The sequence below is a fragment of the Falco naumanni genome, chromosome 14 (genome assembly GCF_017639655.2).
Source record: "Falco naumanni isolate bFalNau1 chromosome 14, bFalNau1.pat, whole genome shotgun sequence".
Lineage (NCBI taxonomy): Eukaryota > Metazoa > Chordata > Aves > Falconiformes > Falconidae > Falco > Falco naumanni.
Window position 1 is genome coordinate 14,457,429 of NC_054067.1, and position 27,355 is coordinate 14,484,783.

Here is a 27,355-nt window from a genome sequence, read left to right on the forward strand (position 1 = left end):
TGTAGCCAGTAAGGGAGCAGGACAATCGTTTAACTTCTCTTTGTAGCAATTTTATTTTTTTTTTAGAATGTCACTTCTGATGGGGTTTTATTCCTATAAACTGTTGAGATGAAGGCATATATGAGTTTAATGATGCAAACAGTTATGTGCTGTTAGCCAAGCTGAAACAATATAATTAACAAAACTCTTACTTGCATTTTTTTATCCATAGATTTTCTGTTAATGACTCATCCTAAGAAACTTCACATAATTGACTGCTGTTTCGTATGGACCCAGTGAAACCCACCAAAACTACTTCAAGCTTGGCAGTGCTTAGCTCATGAGCTCCTTGTGCCTTTTGGATCTTTGCAACATATTGATGGTGATTGAGGATTTGAAAGAACCTACTCAACTATTTTGTGGCAGTGCACATGGTTTTATATTTTCAGGAAATTATTTTGTAAAGAACAACTTTTAATATTGTAGTTTCACCTGTTTAATCTGATAAATGTTGAGGTGCAGTTTTGCTTTTAGAAATAACCATTACTTTAGTTAATAGAAAGTGCAAGTACAGTATGTTTTGATGCTATTTTGTTCCTGTACATGGGGATGTACAGGTCTTTTGTATTCATGAGTTAAACTTTTGTAAATCACTAACAAGCTTCAGAGAAAATAGCTTTTTCACAAGCGTATTCAAAACATGTAATGTAGTGGCAAGGGTATTGCTGTAGCACCTGCTTCAACCAGCATATAGTTATCGTGCCCTGAAAAACCTGCAACAGTATCTATGATAATTCTAAATTGGTACAGTATTTTAGGCAGCTCTATGATTAAATATATTTGAGAGCAATATGTCAATAGTTTGCAGGTGATATGTAGCAACAGGTGTATCCTGATGTACAGTATATGTATTACCTTTTAGAACAGGTTTTGAAGTAGTAATTCAATCTTATATCATCATGGTAGGAAAATTTAGAGCAATACAGTTGAGGGGGTGGGGCTTTTGGCAATAATGGACAAAACCTGAAGTCCAGTTTAACTTAATTTAATTTTTTTCCTCTGAGTATACATGCCTGGGTGGAAGGGAGCCAGAGAAGCCGAGCGTCACATGATACATACCTCACAAGCAGGTATAAGTGTAACACCAGCGTTCTGTGTGGTGGTGTTGTTTCTCCTGTAAGATATTTATACACATTTTTGTTCTTAAGTACGTTAAATACAGTACATCAACATAATTTGTTTATAATTTTCTGAAAGTGTATTTTAAATATGTATTTACCAGTTAATATGCAAATAACGGAGTTATAGATATTCTTTCACAAAAAGGTAGTACTGTGCAGTACGGAGTGATTTTTTTTTTTTTCCATAAGAAGTAGGTAAGACTATAAAGTTGCTTTCAGTTATATATTTATGGTACTGCTAGTTGGGTAATATCTTCTCTTTTGGGGTTTTTTTTTTTCCCTTTTTCAACCCAGTATGTATATTATGCTGAAGTTTTGAACTGGGATTGTTTTTCAATACTTAGTTGTGGAACTGTTGGTGTAAATTTATTTTTGATAAAAGCTGGGTGTGTTTATTTTATGGTTCAGACCTGCACATTTTGTTTTTGCACAAAAGTCATTTTAAATAATCTGAAATATATCTGCCAAATATTGAAAAAGTAATGGTGTGCAAGTAAATACTGCATTTTTAGTCAAATGTTGCCATTACATCGTTTTTATATAAAGGACACTTGTGAGAGATGGTGGTTAGATATGCCAAGGACAATTATTTTCAATGGTGCCTACACTGTAAAAAAATTACTTTTAACTCCTTGTTTTAATTTTAAAAAAACGTTTCTGTTTAAAACTTTCATCTGCTATATAACTGAAATTCAATTAGAATTTATATCTGAGAAAAAAAGTCTGGAAATAGTTTTTGAAAACAATGTTATGGATTAAATAAATATTTTTATAAATGTAAAAGCAGCAAAAGTTGTAAATACAGTTGATCTGAAGCTTTACAAAATAACTGCATCACAGAAACAAATTGTAGTGCTCCTCTAGCTTCTGTAGTTGTTAGTCTTGTAAATCTGTTTATAGATGAAGCTTATTTCAGTGTTTTGGGGGGGGTTAAATGGTTTAAAAATAAATATTTAAGTTCTGTAAACTTTCATGAGCTTGTTCTGTTGTTCTGTTTTGGATTTTAGTAGCTGTGCAGAGGTGTGGATATGCCTCTTACAAACTTGTGTTCTACTTCAAGAAAGGTGTTCCTGGCACAGAGTTGCATGGTTGCTTTGAAAAAGTTTGGGCCCCCACCCCATGCTGTTCTTGTCTGGAGGACACCTACTAGTTGCTACGCCACAGGGAATGGATGGAGGAACCCCAGGGGTCAGTTTGATTCCATTCCTAAAGAGGAGTCTTCAGGATCTGTGTGCTCAGATGAACACACGTGGCTAGTGACAACATGGTAGAGGTGTCGGAACGCTCTGATGTCATTGTGAACTTGTCATTGTGGAGTGGAGGTAGAAAAATGCCTGTGCCACAGTTACCTCGGCTTTCCCTTCAGCAGTCTCAGCCCAGATTTCATTTTAAAGAACTCCATCCAGATTTCTCAGAATTTAAAAATGTTTTTACTTAGATGTCGCTTCCCTTAAGGCATTCATTTTATGTGGGAGACCGAGGGGAGAGGTGATGGGAATTCCTCCCAATTTTGTAACTGGTGGCTCTATCCTGTTGACACAGGGTCTTTAATCTATGCAACTCTGTAAATGATTCTAGGTAGGTAGGGTTAGTGAATTAATTGGGAAATTGGAACTTGTCCTGTTTGTGATATGACTTCAACAAGTTGCTGAACCTATGGTGCCTCTTCTTTTCCGGTGAAATGGGTGGGATGTATACCTACCTCGCAGGACAGCGTGGGGAAAAACTCACCCGTGTGTGTATAATACAGCCTTTTTCTCTTACAGCACAGTCCATTCAGGAAGTTTTTTTTATTGTACTGCATATGGTATTTCCGCACCTAAAATCTCTGTGCAGCATAACTATATATGACTATAACTCTTAAGAATGGCTATCTGTATTACTGGTTTCCTAGAGAACAGTTGTCTTTTTTCCCCACCGTGTGTTAGTTATTGATGAACTGTGTAACTTAATCAGCAGTATTCTGTTGCTGGCAGATAGCTAACGGAAAGATAAATCAAAATATTCATGCAGGCACCATCTTCTCGCTTGTTTGGTTCGCTAGGCTTCCCACTGTAGATTGAGAAGAATTGATACTGAAGTAGTCTTGTCAAAGTAGTCTGAATCGCAGAATAGAGAAATGTATTTGTTCTTGGGTAGGTGAGTCCTTTAGCAGTGTAACCATTCTTAAAACCCGTGGTCTCTGACTCCTGTAGTATGACTCCGTACAGTAAGCATGTAGTAACGTAACCACCTGTTCTTGCATTCAGTTGAATGTCTGTAGCTGAATAGGAGAGTACCTAGGTTCTTAATGTGTTTGCACAAAGTTTAGCAATTGTTAAAGGTCTGATTTTTATCACGCTGTTTTATGACTTAACACTGGAATAAAATTATTTTCTTTGCAAAGTTTTAGTGGTATGTATGTTGGCTTGTCTTATTTCACATTTTGCCAATAAATGTAGTAACGCTTAATACAGAGATGAGGTAAATACACTGAAACCTGTCTTAGTGCTTCTCCAAACTGAAGTTCTTTGTATACTGTGTACATTTTGCTTCTTTTTGTATCCTAACGCGCGCACTTCTACCGAAACAGGTGCTGAACATCGTGCGTCTGAATTTTAAGATTAGCTTTATCTGTAAGTGATGTATCTTATGTGAACCTGTTATTTCAGTCTAAATGCACTGAGTAGCTTCATGTTTTGACACTGTAATGCTGCTGTGCCCCCTTTCATAATCCTTGCTTGTGTAAGGGCCATGAAAGTTTACAGTTTCTGGGTACCTGTCTTTCACCCTCAGCAGACCAGGTCATCCCATGTCCTTTCTTCATCCTCGTTTTCTTCCCTAGTGAAACACAATAGATGTTCTTGCCTCTCCTGGGTGATTAAGACTGAGTGGGAACCATGAGGAAGGACTCACTCAAGGGTTCTTTCAGTTGTTCCTTGACATGTAAACCACTGCTTACTGCGATTGTTCCTCTATTTCAGCCGGTCCCGAGAAAGCCGGTTCATGCAGTGAATGAATCTAGCTTGGTGACATTAATTTCTGTCACTTACAAGCTGCTTTGTTCCTCTGCTATTGTTGACCATCGTGTAGGATGTGCTAAGGCACAGTGCACACGCTGTGCTCTCTATTAAATGGAAAAAAAACCCAAAATAGTTCCTAAGTTCTTGTTTCTCCTTTTCAATATTGTTTTCCCAGTGTAGTCCTGAATGCCGGAGGTGGCAGCTCCTGGAGATCGGGTGGTGTGGCTGTATGCTGATCCCTGTTGGTGTGGGACTGTGTGTCTGTTCTGGGATATACTCAAGGTAAAGCTGACCTGGGCCAGGCTTTGCCTGTGTCTCCACATGCTTTCAGGAGCTAACAGTGATTGTAAGTTTGCCTGTGTGCTGTAGGTGTGACCCTTAAGGGGCATTTCTCCGAGGGCTGTGTGCTCAGTCTGTATTTGATGCTGCTGGGTTTTTTAACCCTCTTACCAAATCATGCATGTAGACTGCCATGCTTAAATGCTGTAATGAGTGGTGGTGCTTGCTCTTCCCAAGGTGCAGAGCTTTGGGAAGGGAAAGAAATAATTCTTTATAACCAGAAAGGTTATCCCTTTTTTTAATGGAACGTGCCAGAGCAGCATGTGGGCTCCCTGTAGCTGACAGCTTCCTCAGCACAGGGTAACCAGGAGCAAAAGCAAACCTTACAGTGTGCTCTCTTGTTGATCTAACGCGTTTCTTTGGGCAACTAAGCAAGAATGTGGTTGTTTTCAGCAGCATTCAGGGATCTTGGTGAGTCTTTCCAGTTGCTGAGACAGTGAGGGCACAGAGGGAGCTGGCAAGCAGCTGTGTGAGAGGGGAGCCAGCCCAGCAGCTCCATGGAGCGGTGAGAGCTGCCGGGGAGCTGGGGGTGCAGGGAAGGGTGGGCTGGGGGTGCAGGCTGCACAGGGCAGAAGGAGCAACCCAAAACTCTGGTGGGAGCAACTGATTTTTATTGCCCAGCTTCTAAAACAAAGGACAGCGATGCGCAGGGTGAGCAGTACCCGTAAGCCAAGTTCTTTTTACATTTTAACCTATTTTCTGTCTCTGTCTCAGCTTCCTTGTTTCTGAAATCCATTCTAGCAGGCTGCGGTTGTTTCTCAACTGTAGATTTAATGGGCTGTCCCACGCCTTACAGTCATGTCCTACAGGTGCGTACAGGGTTGTTCTTAAAGAAAGGTAATAAGATCCTCCCCTAAAATCTTACAGAGGTGTCATCATTCTCCATTTTTCTGAGTAGATTTCATGTAGGTCTAGGGTAATAATAAGTTCTTGTTATAAAAACAACTGCCAGGAAGTGGAAGTGTCTTTATACCTTTTCCCTTCTAGGGAGCAATGGATAAACCAGGAATCCCATCGTACCACACCATGGATGATGAGCAGTCCCATCTCCTGCTCCTTCTTTATAGCTAGAAACAGCCCTGGTAAAAATAACGGTGCACACGTGTAGCAAAGAGGGAAGCTGCGAAGCACCATGGTTCCAGCAGACTTCCTACTGCCAAGGGTGAGCACCAGCTGCCTGTTTCTTTCCTGCCCCTTCCTGAGAACTTCTTCCCCATGCTGCTTAACTGAGGCCTGATCTGGGGGACCAAAGGACCCCTTACTCCCCAAGATTTAAGCAGGGCACTGAGGTAGCAGGGCTGTGGAGGCCAGAAAATAAAGCTAACGGGCCTGAGAAAAGCAGAGCTATACAATATCATTTATTAACCTATTTGCCAGAGCTTGCTGTGGGATGCTGCTAAATGATTAACAAGCACGGCTGAGATGTTTCTTAGGGACAGGTAATGCGCTAAACTGGCCAGCAAGAAAGCAGAGCCGTTTGCTTGCTCCGTGGTTTGAAGCATCACAAGCAGCACCCCACACATACGACCTTGTCCTCGAGGGGCAGGTGCTGGAGGGAGGAGAGGCAGGATGGAGGAGGGGGGCTCCATGCTGGGGCACTGGCCATGTCCACAGCGTTCAGCTCCCAGAGCAGCCTCTCCTGAACATCCTGCTCCTCTCCAAACAGACCTCAAAAACCTTTCCCCCCACTGTGCTTCCCTGCAGCTATGAGAAAACAGATGTTTAAACCCTTCCATGAGATACCTCTTTTTCTTTTTTCTCCCTCCTTTGCTTGATGAAGATTACAATGGTTGAACTCCAAGCATGGCCAGCAGCCGCCAGCTTGGGCAGGACATGAGGTCCTTGCAGGGCTCTAGGAGAACCCTGGCCCCTTGTGTGTGGTGGCGGAGATGCACCGGCTTCCAGGCATGGTGCAGGAGTGGAGTACGACTTCTGAACGCTCCCTTGTTGTCCGTTAGCACATCCTCTGTAGCTAAGAGCCCTCGCACTAAAAAGCCCATCCATGTTTTCCAAGTGGTAAGCAGCCCTGCAAGCAAGATTGTCACCCTTCTGTGGCCCCGGGTCAGCACTGGCCACCTCTGCTCCCTCCGGCTGGTGTCAGGCACCTAGGTGAAATACCTGGAGGCCCCTCTGCAAGTCCTCTCTTCAGCAGCACTGGTGGCGAAGGACACCTCCTCGTCCTCTTCATCCAGCTGGAGGCTGCCAGAGGACAGCCGCACCCGGGCCATGGGTGACCGCAGCACCCGGCCGTAGAGGGAGCAGTAGTCAGCGGCCAGGAGGTCGGAGTCGGAGTCGCTGGACTCGGTGCTGCTGCCCAGGTAGCGCTCGGTGGAACGCCGCAGCCCCGGCACCAGCCCTTGCTGGGCCGGCACGTGCCAAAACACGGCTGCTTTCCGGCTGCTCAGGGCAGGGCACGGCCCCAGGGGCCGGAACTCGGAGCCGTAGGGGAAGCGGATGGTTTTCATGTCCGACTGGCTCCAAGACCGCTTGGGAGGCTGCTCCTGAAGGCCGTAATCAAAGGAGCGAGCCAGCGACCTGCTCTCCTGCACTGGGGCCGTGCTCGTGCCTGCGGCCGTGCACGCAGCCACGCGATGAAACTCCCCGGTCCAGGTGCCGCTCGGGCTCTGCCTGGGGGGCTTTGCTGCCACAGGGCCACATCCACCCACTGGTCCTGCTGCGTCTTCGCCGGGTGCCAGTGCATGGCACGGGGGCTGCGGGGGCCTGTCCAGGTAGAAGAGGACCTGTGGGGGCAGGGCAGCCGCGGGCGGGGGACACGGCACGTCTGTGTACACCAGCGGCCGGGCAGTCACCTCCTGCATGTTGCCCACCGAGGTGCTTTTACTGTTCCCGGCAAACTGGTGGTGGGGCCGAAAGGATGTCAAAGGGTTTCTGGCGCCGAAGTGGTCGGTGGGCTCCCACGCCCGCTCCAGCTCCAGCTCGGCGTAGAGCAGGGGGAAGGCAGACGAGCTTTTGGAGTGGGGCAGGAAGGCGGGCGATGCTTCGGGCTTGGAGCGCTCCAGCTCGGCGGCAAACGTCACTTCCACGGTGGAGCTCCGGCGCCGGCTGTCCAGCGTGGGCTCGGAGGCGTGCACCCCGTTGGCGTGGTAGGACCCCCGGCCGCCGTAGGCCAGGCGCAGCTCCTCCACCTGAGCAGGGGCAGAGGGTGGGCACCCAGACCCCCAGCTGGGCAGGGGGACAGAGGGGGGCTGGCAACGAGCCCCCAGAGCTGAGGGTCTGGCTTGTCCTACCTGCTTCGAGACGTCCGTCAGAAGGTCTGGGGAGGAGCGGCACTGCCTCTCGTCGTAGCGGGATGTGTAGTGCTTCCTGCAAGACCAAGAGGGTGGGTGGGTGGGTGGGTGCGTGGCCAGGAGGGTCCTGTGCCCTGCCCCCACCTGGGCACTGCCCCTCTCCGTGCCCCCCGGTACCTCTCGAAGGGCAGGCTCTTCATCTTTGCCTTCCTCCCATGCTCCAGCAGCTGCCGCTGTGTCCTCCCGCTGCAGCACAGAGGGAGAGTGTGAGCGACACCCCCAGCCCCAGCCCTGGGGGGACCCCCGTGCCCCAGGTGAGGTGGGGGGGCATAGCAGGACTGAAGCAATGGTCTCTCCAGGAAAAGCAGCTGTTGGGCATCACCCCCACCCCCCCCACACACACGCATCCAGCCGCGGCCAACACCAAGGGGAAGCTCAGGGCTGTCCCCACGCCCTTCCCGGCCCCAGCAGTTTGGTTTTCCCCCGGGACTTTACCTGTAGCGGAAACTGGAGCCCTTGCTGCACAGAAGGGCTTTGGGCTTTGACTTGGGCTCTTCAGACAGCCTGAAGAAGGCATGGTACTCCACGCACGTCTTCCAGAAAGCCTTGCAGGTGTCCCGGCTCACCATGGTGAACTCCAGCGTGTCCTTGCACAGCTCCTGCACGGCCAGAGACAAGCCAGCCGGACTCAGGGTGCGGGGCCAGGCTCTGCTGTTTGCCCTCCTGACCCCCCCAAAATCTCACACCGGGCTGCTGGTGGCTCCAGGCAGTGCAGCGTCACCATGGTGGGGACACAGGAGTGGCACATGCCACATTCGAGGGGGAAGGAGCATCAGCCATGAGCAGCAGGAATGGATTTCATTCAAAATCAGAGAGACTTTGCGTGGCCGACCTTCGATCCGCAGCTGCCCGCTGCTGAGCCTGGCAGCTGCCTGCAGCGTGGTACTTACAGAGACGTTGGCGTGGAGCTTGATGAGAAAATGCTTCCTCTTGAAACTCAGTTTGCGAATTTTGGACCAGTTGAACGTGTTGATCTTTGTATTGCCCTGCAAGAAGGGACACAGAGGTTATGGCAGGACAGGGCATGCCAGGAATTCAGAAATGCCACGGGCCAGGACCTGAGCTCGCAGGACACCGCCTGATTCTCTGCTGCAGCTCTCAGTGCTGCTGGGGTCTGGGGAAGGGGTGCTGGGCTTTGCTGTTTGGCTCTCTTCTCCATGAGCTGGTCCTAAAAGCAGAGATGGAGGTTCAGGGCTTAACTCTGCCTACTGACGCTATTTGTAAAACTGCAGGATCCCAAGACAAATCTCACAGAAGTCAAGGCAGGGTCCTGTCTGTCCCAGCTCGAAGGTCACGTGAGTTAATGCAGAATTGACTCCCCCAGAAGAAGTAAAACCCTCCTCTCCTTCGCTGGGAAGCACGGCAGCTCACTCCCATACCTCTGAACTCAGCTTAAGCAGGCTGCGGGCATACCTTACCCCTCGTTATCACTACGTATCAATTGATACGTATTACAGTAGCAATTTAGATGCGGTCCCACAACACTGGTGTGGCAGCAGGACCAGGTAAAATTGTGTCACTCCATGCTGTGGCACTGAGACCCTCTGAGCTTTCTGGGAGAGCCCAGGTTTTAATGGGCTCACAGATGCCTTAATCACACGTGAGGGGTGTTTATGGCTCTGAATAAATAACTGGGTCTGGCAGCACTAATTATGAACAGCAGCCCCACAGCTAGGACATTTTTTTTTTTCCTGCTCTAGCAAGATGTTCCCAGGTTGGAATTAGCCAGTGTGGGAGGCAAGCACTGCTTCACGCCGGCTGCGAGGAAGTCTGTATTTATTCTGCAGCTACACCGTGATTACAGCATTATGTAATTGCACAGACGTGAGGTGGCTATTTTTGCTGGAAGATTATACGGTGAACACATGTGACGCAGCCGTGCAACCTGCGGTGCTTACGCCGCCGCACTCACGGCAACAAGGGCCAACAGAGCGGGGGCGGGCACGGCGGCACACAGTGGGTACTGGTGGGGGTGGTGGGCTGAGCCCTGCAGCCACATCCCGGAGCATCACCTGCACACCTAAGGTCTCCTGGGGCACACTCCTCGTAGGATCTGGGAGGGTTTGTAGCACACAGAGGGGACAAAGGTCCCCCTGCAACTGGAGGGGATGCCCGTGGGGAGAGGGCACCCTGCCCAGGTGCTGTCCGCCCACCCCGAGCCCCGGGCTCACCCGCAGGACCAGCACGCCCATGTGTGTCACAGCCAGGTTGATCTGTGTCCCCTCGCCATCGCTGGCGGGGTGCGGGCGAATCCCGTACATCTCCAGCTTCCTGGCCACGTCCAGCAGCTGAATGTCTGACTCGGCCGGTGTCTTCCCTCTGGAGCCACAAGTGCAGCAGGAGGCAACAAGAGGGAGAAGGCAAGTGCTGAAATGGGCTGAAAAAATGCCATTTCAGCCATGCGCCTGCTGGCATCACACCCGCCCCATCGCTGGCCGTGCCTGCTAATGGGACCAGTCCCACCCACTGGCAGGTGTCCGGCCGGTGCTTTGGGTGGGTGGTCTCGGCACAGCCCAGCCCTTACCTGTGTCTCCGGTGGTAGTGCATGATCTTGTTGTCCAGGTACTCTTGGTTGGGCAGGTACCTGTGGGTTGCCAGGTGCTGCTGGTCTGTCTCCTCATGGAAGTCCCCCAGCTCGGCTGCAGGGCATACGGGGGAGCGTGGGTTAGGATGGAGAGGTGACCGCAGGGGGAACCCCGGCTACAGAGCCAAAGCCCCAGGGAGCGCGGGGTCCCTGGGGAAGGGGCACAGTCCCTGCAGGCACTCGCCTGCCCTTACACTGCAGCAGGTGGGAGACAAGCAGCGCCGCGCTCTTGTCGCTGCAAGGCAGCCGCCCCAGTGCCAGGTCCTTCTTGATCTGGAGGGTGAAGAGGTACCTGCGGAGGGGGACAGGAGCACGTCCTGGCAGGGAGCCGGCCTCAGCGGACTGCCGGGCGCCGGGCCGAGCCGCGAGGGCTCTGCTGCAAGGGGAGCAGGCTGCCCCTGCACCTCTCCCTGCGCTCGCCCGTGTCTCGGCCCAAGGGATGCTGGCCCATAGGGTCACAGGGGGAGCACGCAGCCCCTGCAGAAGGCTGTGGCTGGGCACCACTATGAACAGCACGCCCCTGCCATTGAGATGCCCGTTAGTAGGTTTCAGAGTTAACATTCCTATATGCTTTGGAGGGCATTTGCATCTCTCAGGGCTAACATTCTACAGAAGCACTGTCTTGTTTTTCTTCCTAGTTCCTGTTCGCAGTGCTTTCTCTAAAACATAAGGGCTAACAATGTCATTTTTAAAAATAAAATGTAGTTCTTTCAGAACACAGCTTGAGGCAGGAGCTAGACTGAGCGGTCAGACTCCGTGCCCAACTGCTAAAGCGTTTGGCAGTAAAATTGCAGCCTCTTAAGACGGCTGATCCTTCAAGTGGATTTTGTTTAAAAACAGAGGATCAAGAAAAGACATTCTCTTGGGCTTTGTTTTACAAAGTACAGAGCTCTTTCAATACTTAGAATAGCCACTGCTCACAGACATGTTCGGGTGGATGAAGATAAGGAATTAAATACATGCTTAACAACTGCAAAAATACAGGACTGTGGTAAAAAAGTAACAGAACAAGTACTGTACCTGGTCAGCTCTTCTCTCAGATGGCCGGGGTCCACTGGGAAAAATTTCACCATAAATTTGAAAAGAACCTCCTTAGGATCTTAAAACACAACATCTTCATAAGTTTTCTTTTACGTGTCTATTGGGAACATTTACAACTCTCTTCACACATGCTGTCTCCTTACAAAGTAAACTACCCTGGACCCTTACAAAGCAGGGATGGAAACCCTGAACATCATGGACTGCAGCCTGCTCCCAAAAACCAGCCTGCCCAGACCCCCCAGTGTTACCAGTGGAAGCGAACAGGGGGTCGGACACTTAAATAATACTAAAGAGAACATGCCCCAGCAATCCTTTAAGTCACAAAGACCTCTGCTAGGAGGGGAGTTCCGTGGAGCAGTGCCGGGGGTACGTGTCTGGAGTGTGGCCAGAGCCCCGGTGTAATTGCCACCAGCGGGGCTGTGCATTAAACTCAGCCATCCAAGCACTTGGGATGCAACAGCTCCGTGGGAGGCTGTTTGGGCAAAGAATTTTTGTGGGGTGAGTGAGAGCAAGCGGCCAAGCCCAAGGCAAAGAACATGGAGGGAGGGAAGCAATTTTGTAGGCACTGACTGTCCCAGGACACTATGGGACGGCTCAGGAGCTCCTGGAGGGACAGGCCAGAAGGGACATGGAAAAAGAAATTGGTGCCTGAAACAACCCCATTTCTGGTGCACCTAGGAAGGGGAGGCTCTTCACACGTTTTCCCCCCTTACGGGGAAATTTGTGCAACCACTGTACTGCAGCCTGCCCACTGCAAATACGGGGGGCACGGCCTCGTGCTCTCAGCTGCCTCTTAGTCGCCGTGTCTTTGGGGAAAATATCATTTGGTTCATCGTGGGGGTGCAAACGGGCATAGGCTGAAAGGGGCACTGTGTTAACATCGGTCACGACAGGGGATGCTGAGCCTGAATTCAGGTCAGGCTCCGCAGCATCCCCGTGCAGTGGCGGGGGGGGCTGGGGGGCTGGCGAGGAGCAGCCGAGCCTGCGAGGCACACGGCTAACCCTGCTTCACGCAGGCGCTTGGGCTGCTGAGAGCTGCCAAGGGGGAGGGAGGGCATGCAGGGAGGGATGCCCACCGCCCTGCCAGCGCAGCGATGCACACGCACGCAGCCGCCCCTGCGCCTCGGCCAAGCTGTCAGGCTATTAACGGCTCAAGCCTAAAATGGTGCAGGGAGCAGATTGCGAGGGCAGGGGTGTTCCTACAGGGTGTTATACAGGCTGCGGGGTCTTTGCAAACAATCCGGCCTCACACTAGAAAATGAGCTCAGGTAAAAAACCAGAGCCCCCATCCCCGAGCAAGAACACTGCACAAACGTGTCTGCACTAGTCTGTCACTGGTAGCGATTCAGAATTTTATTCTTGAAATACTTACTTTTAACTTGCTTTGTTATGGGTTTTAGCGGTTCCAACCAGACCTGAAAGAGAAAGCAAAGAACCGGGTGAGTAAACGGCACAAGACAGAATAAAAGCAGCAGCGTTATGCTGGAACGCAGCACAAAAACGCCGGCCAGCTCGGCTGCAGCAAGCTGTCCCGCTGGGCACCCTGCACAAACGGCCACGGAGAAACCCCACGTGGCTGCAAACAGGCTTTGCCAACCAGCTGGTGACCCCCCCTCGTAGCATCCATGTTTGAGGCGTTTTTGGCACCACAGCAAAACTTGCCATTGACATTTCCCACGTGGCATTTTCAGGGAGGTGCTGGCGTGCCCCCACCCGTGCAGGCGGCTGCTGCGAGGACATGGCACGGTGCAGTGTGGGGGCCCCACGCCACGAGCCCCACACCACAAACCCCACACCACGAGCCCCACTCACGTGGTTCCCAGCCTGGCTGCGGAACTCCAGCCCAAAATACTCCTTCTCCACAAGGTTGAGGTGGCTGCAGGTGAGGTTGAGCAGCCCTTTTCCGCAGGATTTTTGCTAGCAAACAAACACACCGCAGAAGCAAAGGGTTAGGCAGTGCTGGCAGCAGTGGCGATGGGATTTCAGTGGGATAGGGGAGAAGGCTGAGCTCCCTGCCTTCATCCCAAGGGGAGCTGCGGGATATTTCCTCATCATGCTGCAGCAGCATCTTAATAAATGTTGTTGGCTTCAGCATGTGGGACAGGACGACTACATGCTGTGCTCCCCTTACCTCGGCTCTTGGAAATCATATTTTAAATAAAGCATAAATTATGCTTGGAAAGCATAATTTAAATAAATACCTACAGGAGCAAAACACAATTTAATTTTGAAACTTTTAAAATGGCGAATGCCTTCTCATCGCTTCTGTATTAAGGAATGTAAACCAGAAAAATAAAGAAGAGGAAAGAAATCTTGCTTTTGGCCCACCTTCTGCAACCATCACTGTCTGGGCAGCCCTATGCCTGGCAAACCAGTGAACGATCCCCAGGACGAGCATCGTCTGAATGAGGGACGGCCATGGCAAATTAAGAGCAAACGGGAGCACGCCTCAAGCCTGTGTGCCCCGACAGCCGGCGACCGGATTGCTGGGGACAAGCTGCTATTATGGGCAATGGTAATTAACAGCAACAGGACCCTGCGGAGATCCTGGGCCCTGGGTCATCCGTGTGCTTTAGTAATATTAATTAAGTGGCTCTACATGCTGCTAAGGGAGGCCAAGCTGTAGTTATTCCCCGTAAACAGAAACACTCGGAGAGTGTTTTGCTTGACTTGTTGCTGTGCTGCGTAACACGGCTGGGGAGCTATCCGGGAGGCTCCTACTTTGGAAAATGCTCCAGAAAGCACCAGAAACGAACCTGGCAGTCACCCACCCCAACAAAACCCCTGCTACTCCTTTATCAGCTCGCGAAGAGCAGACCAAAACTGAGCGTGGGTTAGTGCAAAAGCAAGGCAGAGCAGAGGCGCTGGGTTAGACAGCTGCTGAACTGTGGCATTTGGGGTGACAGGGGCGAGGGCAGGCTGCGGCTGCCTGTGCCAGCAGCTGCTCCTGGCAGGGACGGGAGGGACCCGGCTGCTGGTGGTGATGCACACTAATAACCACCTTGCACGGCTTCTCCTGGGATGAAATTGCTGGCTCTGAGGTGAAGGACTGCTGAAAAGTGATAGCGTAATAACAGCATTCGCTCTGCAGCACTCCCGGTTCTCCTCAAAATTACTAGATCACAAGGGTAATTAAAACAATTATAAATGTTTATTTCCAAGCTAGAATTTTCTAGCATGAAAGGCCTTGGCCTTTGTCAGGCAGCCAGGAAAGGCAAGCATTTCTTACTGGGTTATTACCCACCACATGTCTGCTGGGAGCAACCCGCTTTCCTCCGACCCAGCACTGCCCACGGCAGGCACCGCCGGAGCCGGGTGGCCCCATCCCCAGGAAAACCTGCTCGCTGGGGAGACACGGCCCTGCTGATGCAGGGGCTGGTTTAAACGCAGGGCCTTTCCCCCCGCAGAGCGCTGCTTGTGGGTCCCATCCTGCGTTTGTGGTACCCAGGGCCCGGCCCGCGCTGCCTTCAGTCGTGCTTGGGCAGCAGGAGCCCTGCACGGTGAGAGCAGCGGGCGCTGTGTTGGAACAGTGCGGTGCAAGGCAGGAGCATGAGGTGTGGGGCTGGCTGCCCCATGTCTGACGCAAAATGTGCCTTCGATGATGTCGCAGGGCCGGGTTCACACCCACAGGCAGAAACCCCTGTGTAGAAGAGGCTGGCAAGGAGAGGCTGCGCTTGCCCCTCCTCTCCTCGGTGGAAGTGCTGGGACTTTAAGCAGTGTAAGAAAGCAAGAGGCACATCCAGCGGCAGACAGCAACCTACAGGACACACGGGACATGCACACCCATCCGCAAAGGACACCCTGGCAGCCCTTGCGCTCCAACAGCAAAGCCACGCTTCTGCAGCATTCCCTGCAGCACAGGCTGCTGCACCCAGGTCTGCGGTTTAGCGGGGAGCGACAGCCTGTGGGATTTGGTGTGGTCTTTCTCCAGCACCTTGGGAGATGCCTCCCATGCCGGGCATGCTGGTGTCTTCTGCGTGGCTGCAGCTGGCACGCAATGCCATGCACCAAAAGCCACCAGCTGGTGTGCAGCCAGCTCTGCGTACCTCCTGTCAGTGAATCCCCACCTTAACTCGTCCTAAGGGAGGTGAGACCATGGGAGACTTTGTCCTTCATTCAGCCCCAGCAATTAGATTTTCTGTACTTGCTCGGTTTGTCTTTTTCTTCTATTTTTTTTTCCTTCCCGCTGAATCTTGCCCTGTAGCAAATTCCACGAGCAGAGATGCCCTGGCTTTGTCTGCGCAGGCTGCAAAGTGCTTTGTCCTTTCGGTGCTGCTCTGGGAGGCTCTGGAGCTGCCCAGGCTCAGGCTGCTTTGTTTAAACCCTTTCCAGAGAGGAGAGCGACTCTGTTGGTGACAGCACATGCCAGGTCACAGCTCTAGGTATTCAGGGAAGGAAGAAGGGAGGCAGCTTTGCAATATCTCCTCTCAGCGCAAGAAACCCATTAGAGAGTGACCTGTGACTGTCCCTGTACCCAGGCACCCGGGCAAGGGACCCCGGTGCCCTCCCAGTGCAAGGCACAGGGCTCACTGCCAGGGTGGGCAGCATCCCGGCAAGATCCCGTCTGTGCCATGGCTCAGCCCTGGGGTGTTCAGCAGGGAGGGCACAACAGGGGACATTCGGAGATGTGCCAGGGCCCCACCACCCCCCTGAGCTGGGAGCTCCGACCTGGCTTGCCGGCTGCCATCCTGGGAACCGCCTCCAGCACCCAGACGGAGGAAATCCTGGGAGCTCAGCAGCCACAGAGAGGGTGCCGGGTCCCGGCTGTCGGCGAGGATGCAGATGAAGGCAAAAGGCTTTCCAGGCCAGCACCCTGCACTGGGAGAGGAGCTCATTCCTGGGCAAAGCCAGACTGGCAATGAGACCTCATGGCACGTGCCGGCGGCTGCGATACCCACATGAGGCAGGTACAGACGCGTACGCCAAGCGTGAGGCGGAGGGAGAGCCAGGCCTGCTGTGTTCTCTCTTTTGTCATTTTCCCTCCCATTATACTCAAGTACGACACATTCAAAAGAGCTTTCCAAAGTCAGGAGGGGTTTAGGGAGAGTGGCTTGAAATATCTGCTCAAAACTTAGCCCAAAGCAGTCCTTTTATAATGGAGAAGTCACTAATTCAACTATTCATTTAGCATACCCATACAGCATCAAATGCATCAAATGCCTAAAAGGGCTTTCCAATACCATTCCATGCGAAAAAAGGAAATGACCAGGAGTTCCTCTAATGGAAGCTATTTGCTGCAACGTGTCGTGCAGAGCTATAGCGCCCTAAGTGTTTTGGGCAAATGAGAAAGCAGAGATGGAAAAAATCGCAGCAACATTGTACCAGCAGCAGCTTTGAAATTGTCTCTCATTACGCCCTGATCTAATCAATATGAAATAAATAAAAAAAGACACTTTAAAACAACTAGTCTCATTTTTAAGTGGACACCAGCTCTAGGATACGTTAATTAAACTAAACTAAAAAACTTCCATACTGTGCCAAGGGATGGCACTGCTTTACAATCCTCTTTTGTGCAAAATGCTATTGCAAAGAAGAGGAGCAGTGCATCAAGACTGAGCAGTTCTCAGGCTGTGCTATAAAACCAGGAGTCTAGGAAATGTAATAGAACTGGAAAAAAAGCTCTTTTATATTAAACAGAAAATGCAGGTAAGTGCTAGAACGGATCTACTTGAATTAGCTAATTCAATTAGCTACTGTGATTACCAAATGCTAACCAACAGTAAATGCTCACACTTGTAAAAAGATGTTTTTAACACATAGTCAAGATAAATCTAGTTTCAGTTATCTATATACATATATAAAGCTAACACCATAGGTATTAATACTTAACATCTAAAACTTATTTCAGAGCTAACATTTATTAAATGTGAATTATTAATAACAGCATGTTGTGGGACACTGTCATGCAGAAAATAAGATACCGTGAGCTTTTTCTCCTCACTATTCCTAAACCCACAGAGTTTTCTTTTTCAGCTGAATGCCCAGGAAGAGACACATGCAGATGTTTCTCACCTGGCGTAATTTGGTTAAATATGCTATTTTTATTCTGTTCCCAGATTTTTCTTCCTTGTTGAACACTTATACTGGCACACAGACAAATGAGAGAAGAACTCGACACTTGTCAAGAACATCACTTCATATTAGCTGACTTCCAAAAGGCAATACCAGATAAGTAAAAGCCATTCCTCCTTCGTTATAAACAATGCCAATAACAAGGAACAGTGGGAGTGTGTTGGTGCTGAAAGACACTTAGCAATCAGCACTATAACCTCTTGGTTTGGATTTCAGGCTTATTTTCCTTTTTTTGTTGTTTGTTTGTTTGTTTTTTAAAAAGCTAAAACCCAGAAGCTATCAGAGCCCATACAATCCTTCCGAGTAGCATTGACTTCAATAATTAGCACAAAAAATCCCCCAATAAGAATATGATACCCACTTACATCAACTACGAAGATCTTCTGGGAGTCATCCAGAAACTGGACTTTCAGGTGCAGCATCCTCGAGCATGTGGCTGAGCGTGCGGCAGGCGCGGCAGCCCTAGCGATGTGAGCGGTGCGCCGGGTAGGGAGCCCTGACTCCTCTTGCACACATAATTTCCCTCTCAGCTGGATGGAGAAGGCTGCAGTCACAGATGTGGAGCGGAGGCTGGAGTGAGGGAACTGAACGCCTTAAAACAAGTTAAAAACACTGAATTGATACCTCCCCTGGTTTAAATACCACCACTGCGTTAAGGGATGTTTTCCCCCTGTGAATGATGAGTGTATTAATAGGCGAAAGGCCGTGCAGCAGCTCTGCAAGGGTGGCACTAATGGGGCTGGGATAAACGCTGAGCTTTTACAGCGGGTGATGAGCAATGTGAGGAGCAAAGGGAGCCCACGCTTTGCACCGCAGGGTCAGGGAAGAAGGGCTGAGTGGTGTTCCTGCCCGAGTCACCGACAGCGAGCATCACCTTTTCTCTGGTCTGGTTAAGGTGCAGGGAGACCAGCTGTGCTCGCTCCCCGAGGAGGGCAGATAAGGTCCTGTCCACTAGGCAGGTGTGTGCGGGATGGACAGACGGACCGATGTACTCCACCAGAGACTGGGAAATGTTTCCACCTGAACCTGAGGCCAGGTGGAACTTCTTCCTGGGGAGGCGGGGGAGGACCTGCTGCTAATTCCCAGCTCACACCCTGGTCTGGCAACTTTCGGACAACCTCATTCTGATTCCACACCCAAAAACCCCACGTCCCCACACAGTAGCTCAGGGCTGTTTGCTCAGCCAGCTGAGCCCTTAATTTTAAATACCCTGGACCCTGCTACCAGCATCCTGCATCCCACCAGCTCTCCCTGGAAGGACTTCAGTCCACCGAGTGCATCCACCCCCACATTAGGCTGGATGGTATTGCACTGATTCAGAGTCTTCTTCAGCCTCTCAAATACTCCGGTGTTTGCCAGGATGGACTGAGTAGAGCAAGAAACAAGAAGCCTCCTTCCTCCCAAACCCCATCCCCTCTTTTTTCCAAGGTGAACTTCCACACTGGTCCTTAGGGTTTGCTCCTTTGCTCCCCTGTTGGCCCGGGAAGCAGGGGCACCTGCAGGGCCGATGCAGAGCCACCACGGCTGCATTCTGCAGAGCCTCCCGAAAAGCTGAGCCACCAGCACTGGGCAGCAAGTTCAGCCACCATCCTCCAAAAAGGCTCACTCTGGGTCCTGGGGATAGGGGACAAGATGCCCCAACCCCCCTCAGTCCCTCCTGAAGTCACTCCTGAGAGAGGAGCAGGCTCTGGGAGAGCAAATTCTGGCAGAGACGAGATGCGACGTGCTGCCTTGCATCACTGTGGCTGCAGCTCTGCACACTGCTGCACCGTGTGCTTATCTTCAGATTCAGTTTACAGTAAAGGAAAATAAGATAGATAAAGTTATGGAATAGAGAGCTGCCAGGGGGTATTAAACACCATAGACCAAAAGGCAAGAACTGGCACCTGGCTCATTGCTGAGGAGAAGCACTCACCTTGTTTTCCACACTCAAAACATTTGTTACTGGCAGCTGCTGGAGACTGGGACTCACCTCGGTGGCCTTTGGTCTGTGGTGGCCTTTCATACAAGCAGCTTAGACCTCCTCTTCCTCAGCCGGGGCTGCCAGGGGAACATCCACGTTCACTCCTCACCCAGCCATAACCCTCCCGACTGCGGGGCCAGCAAACACCACGGCTGCTCGCCTGCCGTCGCCGGGAGCAGGATCAGGCAGAGCCGAAGCCCTTCTGAACACGCTAGGCACACAACAGGAGCATCATCCGCTGGGTACTACATCTAAGGCACGGCATGAATACTGCAAAACAGGGAAAATTCTTTCCAGAATAGGGCACTTACAACATTCCTGCTGCCACACCAAAAGGAACTGTTTCGCTCTCAGCTACAGCCCTGGCTTACATTCTACTTGCTTTAAGAGTTTTTATAAAATATGACACATAAGAAGTATTTAAAAAAAAAAAAAAAAGCCTGAAAGAACTGAGTTTGGCTTAAAAAGAGAAGAAGGAGGGAATGACAATAGTCTCCTGATCCATGCAGGGCTATTCCAGGAGGACGGATCAGCAGTTCCCAAGCTATGGGGAAAACAAAGAAATTGCAGGGAAGATCTGAGTTAGGTGCTAGGAAAGACCCTTAAGCTGTGAGGCAGGAGAAATACTGGAACAGGCTGTAAATCCAGGGGTGACTCAGACACACGTCTGTCAGGGACAGCCCAGGCACACTTGGACCTGCCTTTAAACCTTTAACAATAACTATCATTTTTCACTGACTTCACGAGACACATTATATCTCGAGCATATCTCAACAGTTATAGCTGACGCACCACATCCTGCTCTTCTAAAAACTTCTGCCTCAGAACCATTCTATTTATTGAATATAATAAGCAACGATACATTTGCATTTCCATCAAGTTTTGCCTGCCGAACATCAGCAAAAGTCTGACATCGCTCTGCTGAAACTACTTACTTGTAATTGCTGGGAAAATGAAAATTAATGCATTTTTTATTTCTGTTTAGGTGAGTTTTGCCCATTAGCATCCAACTGCGGGGTAAGAGCTCTCTGACCAGCATTTTGTTTTGATACCAAAAGGTAACATGAAGCAGCAGCATTTTTCCTCTCCAGTTTGCCCCAGTCCTACCCGTAAACATCCTGCAGCGGTGCGTCTCCTCCTCGCTAACATTCCCACCGAGAGCCGTACTTACAGCAACACAACACCACAAATACTATTCCCCGAGAGCAGCTCCACAGACACCCTGGCGTTCATCAGCATTAATAACTCTGCAAAATGATGAGACCGACAGGAGGGGCGAGCTTCTGCGCGTGAACACTGGCAGGAGCGAAGGTGAACATCCCCAGCGTTAGACTAGGGATTAAGACAATTTTAAAGATGAGTTGCGTTGTCTGACAGTCTCACACCGGGTGGGCCCAGGACAGGCGATGACACGATTACATGCTAGCTATACAAATTATTTGCATTGCTGTTCAGCCGGTGAGGATTACCAGATCAACAGCGATGGGGGTTTTGGGAGCAGCTCGGTTGCTGCGTGGGCAGCTCTCCCGCCCGCAGGCATCCCAGCAAAACCAGCAGACCCCAGTTCAGCACAACTTGCAGGCACATGTGTGGGAGCAGAGCGTGGCCGTGGCATAGTGGGAAGCACGGGGCCATTTCAGCTGCTGGACACAATTGCACTAATAATAAAAGAAATAGGTTCAGCCGAGTTTAAGCAGTAAGCCAAATTAAAAGTCAATCACCTGACTCACCCTGCATTATTTTTTTTTTTTTTGTTTAGTAACACTTTCCGGTGGTCAAGGAAGCAGCCATATCAAATCTTGCTCTTGTGATTATACTTTTACCTCAGCTTCAGCAGCTGAGGTAAATGGTTCTTTTTACCTACCTGTAATAACCGAGTAGGAAATCGCAAATAGCCTCGATTACGCACGAAAGACTCCAAACGTGATTGCAATTCCAGACACTGACAAACTAAACAGAAGTGCCAATTTTTCTTTTAAGTCCTATTAAGATATACTCACACCACGCTACCGAAATACTGAAATCTGATTTCCACACGCCCCCCATTTCTCTCCTGTTTTCAACCTGTGCAGCACCGTGTTCGATCTGCAGGGATGGAGCAGAGCCCCGCTGCTGAGGGACGGAGCAGAGCCCCGCTGCTGAGGGACGGAGCAGAGCCCCGCTGCCGAGGGATGCTGCGGCCACGCGAGCCCGATCCTTGCTTCCACGCTCCCTCTCCTGGAGGTTGTGCCCAACGACACACACAGGAGACCAGCTCGCAGGGAGGAGCGGTTCAGGAACAGCAGTAACACAACCTGGCGTGCTTCGATGTATATGGTTGACTTTTCTTCCTTTTTCATATTTTATATGCTATGTAAGAACTAATACCTGGCACTGAAGAAGGCAGTTTGCTGTAAGCAAATGCAAATGCCAGCACAAGCTACACAAGAAACTAAATAATAGTCTGACTCTGGTATCATCCAGAACACATTATCTCATTTTTAATACGCCCATTGCACTCTGTTGTTGGCACAGCTATATAAAAAGCACTCTGTGATGCTTAATTCCAACAGATTACTTCAAAGACACGAGAAAGCAATTTATACAGAAAAAGAAAGCCTTGTGAACGTACCAAGTCAAAGGAGCGCTGGTGCCTCCAAAGACGCAGGCACCTCTTGGCATTCGGTCATTTCTAGCTGGGAAGACCCACCTCACTGCATCTACGTGGAAGTGCAAAGCACAGGACTTGTCTATGCCGTCCTTAAGTTGTTCCAAGCATGAACTGTCCCAGGTTCACTTGCACATCCCCACACTAACAAGCTAAAAGGATTGCCAGCTTACCAGTAATCCAGCAGTCCTGTGACGAGGTCTCCAGATGCCCAGGCTCTCTGTCCTCGCAAGCGCTGTCAGGGAGCCAGACCGATCAACCCCCCTCACTACAGCTCTCCGTGAGTCACGGGCAGATCTTCCCTAGGTCGTGCCCCAAGCGAAATCACCACGGACCCCACATACCACACCGCAGAAATATGAACGACTGGTGGGCAGTGCCTGCTCCTCTGCTCAGCTCACACAGCTCTGGCAACAGAGGGTTACGAGACTAGAAGCAGCAGCACCTCTTCAGAAGGGAATTAAAGGCCAGGATGGTGAAAACCTTTGCTGAGCATCATCAGGAAGGATCCCACAGCCAAAGGCTTCGTCTGAGGAAACTGCCAAATTGAGTCTGCAATGCTGGGTGAAGAGACTGAATCCTAGTGGAAAGGATGGAGTTCTAAGGAACTATACTGCTTATTTTCATGGCAGATGTGGTTTCCCTCTTGGCTCAAGACAACTAGCTCTGGTTGAGTAAGCCCTTGATTACATCTAGGCACAGAAAGGCACGTGTTACCCAGGTACCTCCAGGCCGATGGATCAGACCTGTCTCACCACATGGATCTTCATCCCAAGTTTTGTTAACATGTTTCCCACCCAGGTAGCCTCTCTTCTCCCACTCCCTTCTTTACCTTTCATTCTTCCTTAAAAGACCCTTATCACACTTCAGTCCTACCAAAGCCCGCCAAATACCAAGTATATAGCTCAAAGCAGAGCTAAAATTGTGTCAAAGCCATTCTTCATAGCAGGCAGTGGAGGGCAACAGAGTAGCATCCACCTGAAGCTGGGACCTTGGTACTTCCGTAGTGATCCAAGGTAATCCCCATCTCATGGTTCCTCTCCCAGGGTCTTCTGGCAGATGGTAGTGGCTACGAGGCAGATGTGTTTCAAAGAACAGGAAACATTCCCACATCATGACTGTCCCAAAGTTTCAGAGGTACATTCATAAAACCTTCCTAAGTTAGTGATTTGGACCCCAAGATGAAAAAAATCAGATGGCCTGAGATACCGTGCTGACAACTAACAGAGAAACAGCTTAGATAGCTAAAAGGAAAAGAACAGCTGGATTCCAAGTACTTCTGACCATAGGCCCTGAAGCTAAGAATCTTTCTTCTAACCTATAAAAAAAAAAAAATACATCTGCATTACTGAAATCAGATGTAGGGCATTTGGCAGGTCCATGCTAACTCCCGGAACAACAAATGGAAATCAATGCCAGGATCAGTAACGTGACAGTGGTTGCAGAGACACGGGGCTGCAACGGACTTCGGGGGGTCACACACGACCACCCCATGTACAGAGGCAGGAACTACAGACACCACACGTGCTCCTTCCTCAGCAGCAGTTACCTGATGTCATCTCTGAAAATTTTCCACCACCTCCACATATCTGCAGCTTGCTCCAGCACTTCAGCTGTGCTCTGCGAGCAGCTTTCTCTCTTTTACAACATAAATCAGCTTTGCTGAAAATTCAGTTTATTTCTTATTTTCCCATAGCAGCCATGCTGCTGCTGATTACATGACCGTTATTAATTTGCTTTTAAGAACAAAAGTCTAAGGTCTATTACAGCACTAGGGTGAATCCCAAGCTGATGATTAATCATCCTATCTGCCAGTTCCCAAAAAGACAAGTAGCCCTTAAGGAATGGCACAAACAACAAACATATTTTCTCTTTTCTGGGCTGACCAGATAATTTAAATCTAACGTCAAAGCAGATTTTCTAAGGACATAAAACTGGATGAACTAGTCAGCCTAGAGGCAGGAAAAAAGAAAAAAAATTAACTTGAAGAGCCAGAAATTTCCCAGAAAGCTGATGGTCTGTTTGGTTTACTGAGCTGCAGTCATTTATCAATTACACCTTTTAGCAGAAGCATAAGAAATCTAAGTCTGAACCACTTACATTATAGCATCACAAATGTATGAAATTTACTAACGCTCTTCATAAATCTGAAAACATAACTTTGTTCTTTAGGTTTTAGCCTACTTATTTATTTACACGCAAGAAGGCCAATTTCAAAATTATGCTACAATGCTGGTGCATCTCATTCCAGGGAAGTCCCTCCTCATTTTTAACACAGCTTTCCACATTATGCCCCAGGAGGGAAGTGCTACAAGTACCACTTTTATTCCGAGGCAAGAATAATTGAGGTCACCCAGTAACGAGCAGCAACTCGGAGCCTTAAATTCCGTGTGAGCCTAATCACGGGAAATGTGATTTGGAGGAAGTCAGTCACTGTTAGAAAGCTGTCATAGCACACTCAGAACCAGCAGAACACCAAGGAGCATGGACACACCACAAACCAAACAGCAAAGCCTGCCTGGGAGCGAGTATTTTGTAGGTTCCTGCAAAGTGAGAGACTCTTTCCCATCAATCACTGCAGTTAATGAAACTATTGCTCCAGACTTTTTGGAGGGACTTGAAGAGAACCTTTGAAAGAGAGCACCAGAGGCAAGTAACTTAATCCCGTACTAAATAGTTTTTGTGGAGAACAACGAATCCTATCCCCTACGATTTTGTAATGGAATTGTATCATCGCTAGTAGCGGTGATAGCTAACGGCCAAGCTATCGCAAGCTCAATGCTGCCCTCAGCAGAACCAACGAACTACTACAGGTAGGATGTGACCTTTGAATTGAACACCGTGGCTGACTTACAGCTGGAAGTCCATCTCTGCTCCTTGCAGCTGTATTGACCAGACAGAGATAGATGTCCCTACTTAAAAAAAAAACCTAAAAGGCACATTATTTCACTTTCACAGAGCAGAGGGCCACCTCACCTCTTGACAGAGCTCGCCTGCAGCTACAGCAGCTCTACACGCACTTCCTCCAGCTGCAAGCTCCAGAGTGAGCAAGCAGTGACTCACCAAACCGAAGTGCCTACCAGCAACCCAAGCTAGCAGGACTGCTGACTTTTCAGCAGAGATAACAAACAGGTCAACACATCTTGTTTTAGAACCCGTATCTCATTTTAATTAAGACTAGACACTTCCACTTAGTTTCAAACTGTAATTACCGCCAAGCCTATTAGGGCAGAGAACAGCATCCTGCTTCACGTGAGGTGTGGCCGGCAGCTCACCCACCACCCACGCAGGGCATCTCGTGTCCTTCCTCCCAGGGCTGTCCCCACCAGGCTCTGCGCGGTCGGTGGTTCACACCCCGCACAGCCAGCCCCAGCTCTGCCTCCTCCACAATCCAGTTACGTGCCACCCGTGCTGGGTGGGGGAGCGGGGTAGGGAGGAGCCCTCTGCTCTGTGCTGCAGTTCGCTCCTGAGCTCCAGACACACTGGGGACACACCTGTCCTCCGACTGCGCTGGGTGGTGGGACACTGGGGAGCTTTCTGCAGGGCCCGTGCACTTTAACAGCAGGCTGAACTCCTGCCTGCTGATGGAAAGCAGTGAATGAACTCCTCGTTTTGTTTTGCTTGCACATACAGCTTTTGCTTTACCTATTAAACTGTCTTCCTCTCAACCCATGAGTTTTCTCACATTTACTCTTCCAGTTCTCAACCCCATCCCCCTGTGGGGGGAGTGAACAAGCGGCTGCTTGGGGCTTAGTTGCTGGCCAGGGTTAAACCACGACAAACTTAAATCAATGAAACCCTGTCTGTAAACCCACAGAAAAGAGCTAGCCTGGATTTAAAGCACCCCGACACTGTCACACCTATTTTACCAAGGACACTACTCAACTATTTGTACAGCAGCAGCAGAGCCCGCTCTCAGCACCAAGACTTTTGAAAGGTAATGGCCTTAAACATAAATCTTACGTGCTTCCTTAAAACTCCCAACCCAGACAACACCGTACTGTCACTTTGAAACAAACCAGTGGTGTAAAGTCAAAGGGACTTACTAGCTGTACCATTCACTTCCCAGCCTCCAAGTGGGAGCAGGAAGCAGCTTGCGTAGCGACACCGAGTCCCATAAGGAACCAGGAATGTTATTGTTCCATTATGACTTCTTTTAAATAGCACGAGAAATCAAGACTCAGACCAGTCCTAACGTGTCAGCTACCACACTCACCGACACCAGTCAGAACAGGGCATGCTTCACCCCCAGCCTCTCAGTGAGGTTAAAGGGAAGCACACATTTTGTCCAAGATCACTTACAAGGGCAGTCTGTCCTTCTGTGTCATTTTCCCCTCAAGACGAAAGCTAGCCCTCCGTCTCAGTAAAGGAAGCGTGAGCACAAAGAAGGAACAGCCTAGAAACCTGCCTACAAGATAAGGCTAACTCTGCTTTAGCTGAAGGAGGGGCAGTAAGCACGCCAGGTGGTTTTGCCTGTTGAGACATCACTGAGGACTGAAGGTACTAAGGTAGCAAGATTTTCTAAACTTGAAATCACATTTTGCATTAATACACGGCTTTAGTTGCAAATGCTGTATTAAAGGTCAGTACCAAGACTAAGTTCTGAGGAAGATGCACTTTTTGTTACAGAGCCCAGATGACAATTACCGACTTGGCAAACTCAAGGCTTTTACTGAGCATTTAAGATAATAATTATCAAATAGCTTTGGGCAGTTTGGTTAGCTGGAAGGTTTTTTAGAAAAATCTTCTGTCCTGCAGCAGAGCTCCAAGAACACTTACTCTGCTAGTGTGGTGGAGAGATGCCAGTCCCGGATTACTATGGTGGAGAGCAGCTACAGACACACTGCAAGATGTCAGGACTCAAAGCCATCTTCAAACACACAAAAGCCTACATGAAAAAATAAGAACATTAAAGACTTTGAGAAGACAAACAGAGGTACTTCTTTTGAACAAAGCTTCATCGTACCATCCGAGTAGAGGTACCATTGCTGCTTTGATCAGGCTCCCCAGCTCAGAGGACTCCCTGCCTTGCACAGGAAGATAATGCATGGTCCTTGCTCCCCTTACTTCCAGAGTACCTGAGACTGCAAGCTTTACACCCAACCTGGGCACAGTTTTACACCCTGTTTCCCCAAGCCAGAAGTCGTCACTCACAACAACTCAGATGTGGTAAGTAGGTTTAGAATAAACAGTATCTCAAAACAACAACAACAAAAAAAAGCAGCTTGTTAGTTCATTT

General features: G+C 49.6%; 2 protein-coding genes across 10 annotated transcripts in view; one reads left to right on the top strand and one right to left on the bottom strand.

Annotated features, from left to right (window-relative positions):
• The window catches only part of STK26 (serine/threonine kinase 26), a 33,605-nt gene extending 30,060 nt beyond the window's left edge, over window positions 1–3,545 (top strand). For 2 of the 4 annotated variants that reach the window (XM_040614259.1, XM_040614261.1), the window contains exon 12: window positions 212–2,131. In XM_040614259.1, the coding sequence (XP_040470193.1) occupies window positions 212–236 (25 nt within the window). In that variant the 3' untranslated portion in view covers window positions 237–2,131. Of the gene's footprint in view, window positions 1–211; window positions 2,132–2,167 lie in introns of those variants that run through there. The other 2 variants (XR_005830924.1, XR_005830925.1) reach the window with 2 other exon arrangements.
• Window positions 3,546–5,095: 1,550 nt separating this feature from the next.
• On the bottom strand, window positions 5,096–27,331 carry FRMD7 (FERM domain containing 7). Of its 6 annotated transcripts, XM_040614199.1 has the most exons (15): window positions 26,896–27,331; window positions 19,479–19,739; window positions 17,872–18,098; window positions 15,502–15,780; window positions 13,247–13,351; window positions 12,807–12,849; window positions 11,414–11,492; window positions 10,588–10,685; window positions 10,334–10,448; window positions 9,981–10,128; window positions 8,700–8,795; window positions 8,245–8,408; window positions 7,927–7,995; window positions 7,750–7,825; window positions 5,096–7,647 (listed from the first exon to the last, which is right to left on the bottom strand). In XM_040614199.1, exons 4-15 carry the CDS (start codon window positions 15,529–15,531, stop codon window positions 6,607–6,609), a joined length of 2,064 nt encoding a protein of 687 aa, XP_040470133.1. In that variant the 5' UTR covers window positions 15,532–15,780; window positions 17,872–18,098; window positions 19,479–19,739; window positions 26,896–27,331; the 3' UTR covers window positions 5,096–6,606. The 6 variants fall into 6 exon arrangements, with proteins under 6 accessions (XP_040470133.1, XP_040470134.1, XP_040470130.1 ...); XM_040614200.1 differs by lacking the exon at window positions 15,502–15,780 and having other exon boundaries at window positions 11,414–11,447; XM_040614196.1 differs by lacking the exon at window positions 15,502–15,780.
• Between the last annotated feature and the right edge of the window lie 24 nt (window positions 27,332–27,355).